Source organism: Nerophis lumbriciformis, linkage group LG24 (genome assembly GCF_033978685.3).
Source record: "Nerophis lumbriciformis linkage group LG24, RoL_Nlum_v2.1, whole genome shotgun sequence".
Lineage (NCBI taxonomy): Eukaryota > Metazoa > Chordata > Actinopteri > Syngnathiformes > Syngnathidae > Nerophis > Nerophis lumbriciformis.
This window is the reverse complement of record NC_084571.2, coordinates 37,515,001-37,521,981: the sequence shown is the minus strand read 5'-3', so window position 1 is coordinate 37,521,981 and position 6,981 is coordinate 37,515,001. Positions and strand designations below refer to the sequence as shown.

Genomic DNA, 6,981 nt, shown 5'->3' with positions numbered 1-6,981 from the left:
GATACGGAATTAAGTACCCATCCCGAGTTGTGAATCAGGCTAGTTTTCGGAGTAATGGGTTTGTTGCTTGTTTGTTTGTGTACCAGGCGACTCTCCGTGTTCTCTCGCAATATTTTTTTCTTAGTACATTCCCGAAGAATTCTGCATAGCAACAAGGACTCTTTCTTGTTGTTTCTAAGGCGCTCTTCAAAGACTGTTTGCTTACTTACAGTATCTGCTTGCTTTTTATGTTTTTATTGTGGTAGCGATGAGTATAAGTTATTTCCATTCCGACCTGAACCTCCAGTGTTCTCATTAGTCAAGAATACAACCTGCATGACTTAGAAGTGGCACAGCACACATTCATTATATTTCTATCATCTCCATATCAGCTTTTCTATCCGCCGCCGCGCATTGTCGGAGCTTTCCAATTCCTTGCGGCGCTTTAAATGTCAGCCCGCCGCACTATGGACTTATCACACGGACGCGCTTTATTGATAGAAAAGGCCATCTACTATGAATGGGATCACCATGGTTACACGAGAATAAGAACACACAAAAAAAAAATGGAATGCTTTTATTTCGCCTCGTCTCTCGCGGCAATTCTCTGAAGAGAAGTCCCGCTCCTTCACACACCTTTTTATTAATAATTGAAGGGAATATAAATGCGGCGGCTGTGAGATACAGGCGATGCGGAAAAATCAAGGCGGCGATAGATAACACGCAATAAACGTGGCGTACTGTGTGGTTACATCTGCTCGAACAACAGTTTTATCTTCTGAGGATGTCTTATCCAATTTCTTTGCGTAGATAAAAAAAAATGTTAGCGGTCAGAAGTTCATGAGTTTATAGAAATAGAAGAACTTTTACTGCACGGTAGACTGAGCTTTATCAGCATATTTTGAGCTTTTGTTCCTTGAGTAACTTTTCAACCTTCATAATCTACAAAAACCCAAAAGCAGTGAAGTTATCACGTTGTGTAAATTGTAAATAAAAAGAGAATACAATGTGTGGAAGTTGTTCCACTGTAAATACAACACAGAAGCCAAGCGTGCAGTTTTTAACAACGTTTTTAATGCACATAGACAATAATCAATCTGGCGCCCTAGGCAAGATTTTAGGTGGCGCCCCCCCCCACATCGGCAGTGAAGTGTATATACTCACAAGAACCCGAATAGCTTTGTCTTTGACCTTTTTTTTTTTTACTTACAACTATACCTAATATATAAAGGGGTGGAAAAGTGACTATTACCTGCAGGGCAAACATTAGCTAACCAGAAGGCAATAATGTAAACAAAAAACACCTGCTTAAAAGATCTAATACAAATGTCCCTGAGGAATGTAAGGTGGGAGTACTGTAATTACCTAACGTTACATTATTATTTTCCATAACAATTTAGCCCCCTCCACAATATTAACCCGACGTTAAAACAGAACTAGCTATTTATTGATTAGCAATTGCCGAATCATGTAACATTAGCTTAATGCTAAAAAGCCAGGGCTATCACATTCTGTAACAGACAAATAATTTCATGTAGGCTAACGTTACCTACCTGCTACCTCTGTCTTTTCTCGTTTCTCCTCTTCTTTTCTCTTTTTTCTTCCCTGGGCACCTGACAGTTTTGGCCGTTTTGACATCTTGTGTTGATTTTTTGATGTGGTGACGTCCAAAAAGAGTCATGATACGGGAAGGGAGGGGGCGCACCGTGCGTGGGGAGGAGGGGGGGCGTAATGTTGTAACAAATAATATTTCTATTAAATAGGCTTTACTTTGCATTTTAATTAACGTGAGATTATTTTTTGTATTTAGAAATAATAGTAACAACTTTTTTTTTTTCTCCAACATTTGTGGCACTGGCATGGCGCCCCCTGATGGACGGCGCCCTTAGCATTTGCCTATACGGCCTATGCCACGGGCCGGCCCTGGACATAGATTTTATCAAAGTCTTTCTCCCGCAGAACGTGACTTTTCAGTCACGTCCGTATCCTCTTTCTCCCCCTGCTCTCGGCCGCTCACTGTTAAAGACAACAGATGATTAGATTAAAGGCCTACTGAAACTACCGACCACACAGTCGGATAGTTTATACATCAATGATGACATCTTAACATTGCAACACATGCCAATACGGCCGGGTTAGCTTACTAAAGTGCAATTTTAAATTCCGCGCGAAATATCCTGCTGAAAACGTCTCGGTATGATGACGTCTGCGCGTGGCATCACGGATTGTAGAGGACATTTTGGGACAGCTATTAAGTCGTCTGTTTTCATCGCAAAATTCCACAGTATCCTGGACATCTGTGTTGGTGAATCTTTTGCAATTCGTTCAACGAACAATGGAGACGGCAAAGAAGAAAGCTGTAGGTGGGAAGCGGTGTATTGCGGCAGGTGTTGTGCCGGATAACGCACCCCCGCCGTGGAATGCACCCCCTGACTGTTGTGCCGGATAACACAGCCGGTGTTTCATTGTTTACATTCCCGGAAGATGACAGTCAAGCTTTACCATTGGCCTGTGGAGAACTGGGACAACAGAGACTCTTACCAGGAGGACTTTGAGTTGGATGCGCAGACGCGGTACCGTGAGTACGCATGCAGCTGCGGCTTCCAAACATTTGATCGCTTGCCCATACGTGCATGTCACGTACGTAACTTTGGGGACTTTGGGGAAATATATGTGCTGTATGAACTTTGGGGAGGTGAACGCTCATTTGGGCTATGGGATTGAGTTAATTTAAATTAATTTAAAATTAATTTGTGGCATATTAAATATAAGCCTGGTTGTGTTGTGGCTAATAGAGTACCGTATTTTCCGCACTATTAGCCGCACCTAAAAACCACAAATTTACTCAAAAGCTGACAGTGCGGCTTATAACCCGGTGCGCTTTATATATGGATTAATATTAAGATTCATTTTCATAAAGTTTCGGTCTCGCAACTACGGTAAACAGCCGCCATCTTTTTTCCCCGTAGAAGAGGAAGTGCTTCTTCTTCTACGCAAGCAACCGCCAAGGTAAGCACCCGCCCCCATAGAACAGGAAGCGCTTCTTCTTCTACTGTAAGCAACCACCCGCCCGCGTAGAAGAAGAAGAAGCGCGCGGATATTACGTTTCATTTCCTTTGTGTGTTTACATCTGTAAAGACCACAAAATGGCTCCTACTAAGCGACAGGTTTCCGGTTCATGAAAAGACGCAATCTCTCCATCCGCACACGGACTACTATTTCACAGCAACTGCCTAAAGACTTTCAAGAAAAGCTGGCTACTTTCCGTGCATATTGTAAAAACAAGATAGCTGAAAAAAAGATCCGGCCAGAGAACATTATCAACATGGACGAGGTTCCACTGACTTTTGATATTCCTGTGAACCGCACTGTGGATACAACGGGAGCACGTACGGTGAATATTCGCACCACAGGGAATGAGAAGTCATCCTTCACTGTGGTTCTAGCTTGCCATGCTAATGGCCAGAAACTTCCACCCATGGTGATATTCAAAAGGAAGACCTTGCCAAAAGAGACCTTTCCAGCCGGCGTCATCATAAAAGCTAACTCGAAGGGATGGATGGATGAAGAAAAGATGAGCGAGTGGTTAAGGGAAGTTTACGCGAAGAGGCCGGGTGGCTTTTTTCACGCAGCTCCGTCCATGTTGATATACGACTCCATGCGCGCCCACATCACGCTGGTTTTTAATATATTATTAAAGTTTGACTGACCTATCTGACTGTTTTTTTGACAATCCTTTAGCGCAGTTAGATGCGGCTTATAACACGGGGCGGCTTATAGGTGGACAAAGTTTTGAAATATGCCGTTCATTGAAGGCGCGGCTTATAACCCAGGGCGCCTTATGGTGCGGAAAATACGGTATATATATATGTCTTGTGTTTATTTACTGTTTTAGTCATTCCCAGCTGAATATCAGGTCCCACCGGCCTCTCACAGCATCTTCCCTATCTGAATCACTCCCACTGCCCTCTAGTCCTTCACTCTCACTTTCCTCATCCACCAATCTTTCATCCTCGCTCAAATTAATGGGGAAATCGTCGCTTTCTCGGTCCGAATCGCTCTCGCTGCTGGTGGCCATGATTGTAAACAATGTGCGGATGCGAGGAGCTCCACAACCTGTGACGTCACGCTACTCGTCTGCTACTTCCGGTACAGGCAAAGCTTTTTTTATCAGCGACCAAAAGTTGCGAACTTTATCGTCGATGTTCTCTACTAAATCCTTTCAGCAAAAATATGGCAATATCGCGAAATGATGAAGTATGACACATACAATGGACCTGCTACCCCCGTTTAAATAAGAAAATTGGTAGGCCTTTAACACGTACCACCTGGGAAATCTAATCACCCGTCAGCTGTGTCTCGCCGTCAGCACATGCCCCCGCCCCCATCCCATGGTGCTCGTCCTCAGCACCATAGACCATGGACCCTCACTTGACCTTTGAAGCTCAAATAAAACAACTGTGCAAGACCTCCTTCTACCACCTCAGGAACATTGCTAAACTCCGCCCCTCACTCACTCTCTCTGATGCCGAGAGGCTCGTCTACGCAATTTGTCTCCTCCAGGCTAGACTACTGCAACACACTTCTTGTCGGGATCCCCAGCAAGAACATCCAGAAGCTGCAATACATACAGAATAGTGCTGCTAGGATCCTGATGAGAGTGCGGAAATACGACCATATCACACCAACTCTCAAATCCCTTCACTGGCTTCCTGTTCCACTCAGGATTGAATACAAAGTCTCCCTACTAACCCACCAGTGCCTCCATGGAAATGCCCCCCCTCTACCTCAAAGAACTACTCACCCCCAAATCCTCCGGACAGGCTAACCTCCTCCAACCTCCGAGGACAAAGCTACGAACAATGGGAGACCGGGCTTTTCGCTCCGCCGCTCCCAGTCTGTAGATCGCTCTCCCTGACCACCTGAGGGCACCACAGACTGTGGATGCTTTTAAAAAAGGCTTAAAAACCCTTCTTTTTAAAAAAGCCTTTTTTTAGATATATGCGTGCTAGTTCTAGTTTTTATTTTGATTTTATTATTACCACTGGTATCTGGGTAGAAATGACAAAACGTTAGTTTGCTGTGCCTTAGCTCCGTAGTCTCCACTTTGCTGTCGTGCTCCTTTTTTGTTGGTGCCCTCAGTCTCCTCTTGGACAAAAAAAATAATAATCTCACAGGTAATCAATTACCTTAAAGGGAAAGTTTGCTCCGAAGCAATACAAAGAACCACAAGGTGATAAATGTCAAAGACGGTTTTATTTGTTTCTCATCACAACTAAAATGGACCATGCTGACTCATCACAAAAAGAAAACAGAATTTTTTTTTTTTTGTACCGTTACCGACCTTGCTGTGTTTTGTGAGTAATACAATCTAGTATAGTAATATACTATACTAGTATAGTAGTATACTATACTAGTATAGTCTTGCTGGCCCACACCGAGAGACCAGGCTTTCTGCTCCGCCGCTCCCAGTCTGTGGAACGCTCTCCCTGACCACCTGAGGGCACCACAGACTGTGGATGCTTTTAAAAAAAGGCTTAAAAACCCTTCTTTTTAAAAAAAGCCTTTTTTTTAGATACCGGTATATGCGTGTTAGTTGTAGTTTTTATTTTTAATATATTTTTTAAATGTATTTATTCATTTTAATACACTGTAGCACTTTGAGGTGGTTTGCTCATTTTTACAAATAAAATCTATTATTATTATTATTATTATTACCACTGGTATCTGGGTAGAAATGACAAAATGTTACTTTACTGTGCCTTAGCTCCGTAGTCTCCACTTTGCTGTAGTGCTCCTTTTTTGTTGGTGCCCTCAGTCTCTTCTTGGACAAAAAAAAATAATCCCACAGGTTATCGATTACCTTAAAGGGAAAGTTTGCTCCGAGGGAAGAAGCAGTACAAAGAACCACAAGGTGATGAATGTCAAAGACGGTTTTATTTGTTTCTCATCACAATTAAAATGGACCATGCATAGTAGTACACTATACTAGTATAGTAGTATACTATACTAGTATAGTCTGGTTATGTTAGGCCAGCAGAGAAGGCCTTGCTGGCCCACACCGGGAGACCGGGCTTTCTGCTCTGCCGCTCCCAGTCTGTGGAACGCTCTCCCTGACCACCTGAGGGCACCACAGACTGTGGATGCTTTTAAAAAAGGCTTAAAAACCCTTCTTAAAGGGAAAGTTTGCTCCGAGGGAAGAAGCAGTCCAAAGAACCACAACGTGATGAATGTCAAAGACGGTTTTATTTGTTTCTCATCACAACTAAAATGGACCATGCTGACTCATCACAGAAAGAAAACAGAAATGCTTTTTTTTTTGTACCGTTACCGACCTTGCTGTGTTTTGTGAGCACTCTATGAAGATGGAATAGAAAATACACCTACGACTTGTACCCCTTTGGCCCTCCCCCCCCAAACGTTGTTAGTCTAAGCCGGACTCTCAGTCCCCAGAAGTCTTGATAACCTGGAACAGTGTGACGTTGTAGAGCACCTGATGTCCATTGTTCCAGGTGTAGAGGACCCTCTCCCTGGGGTTGTAGTCCATCATGGAGATATGCGAGTACTGATTGTGGAAGGGGATGTCCGTGTACTCGTAGCTGGACGTGTTGGTGTAGTAGGCAAAGTAGATCTTGGCGCCCGCCAGGTGGGAGTTGGTGACGTAGAGCGTGCTGCAGATCATGAAGGACTCGCCGGCGCTGCGCTTGGGGAAGCCGGTGTCCCACGTCTGCAGCACCTCCAGAGTCTGCGGCTCCAGGCGGCTGATGACGATGTTGCCCGCGTTGGGGATGGTGGTGTAGACCGCCCACATCCCGTTCTCGTCCACCATCAGGTCGATGTCGGAGGAGCCGCCCCAGGAGTAGGGGAAGGTGTTGTTGTAGCCGGCGCCGCTCAGGCTGCGCTGCACCAGCACGCTCCGGGAACGGAAGTGGTACTTGATGACGATGTTGCTCTGGTACTTGTTGTAGTACAGCGAGCCGTTGTAGACCACGTGGCCCGTGC

At 44.5% G+C, this 6,981-nt stretch overlaps 1 protein-coding gene across 2 annotated transcripts in view; it reads right to left on the bottom strand.

Moving 5' to 3' along the window:
- Positions 1-6,084: 6,084 nt before the first annotated feature.
- Positions 6,085-6,981, bottom strand: part of olfm2a (olfactomedin 2a) — a 274,363-nt gene continuing 273,466 nt past the window's right edge. Inside the window, exon 6 of one of the 2 annotated variants that reach the window (XM_061982067.2) lies at positions 6,085-6,981. This exon is cut by the window's right edge and continues 115 nt beyond it. In XM_061982067.2, the coding sequence (XP_061838051.1) occupies positions 6,422-6,981 (560 nt within the window). In that variant the 3' untranslated portion in view covers positions 6,085-6,421. The other variant, XM_061982068.2, reaches the window with a different exon arrangement.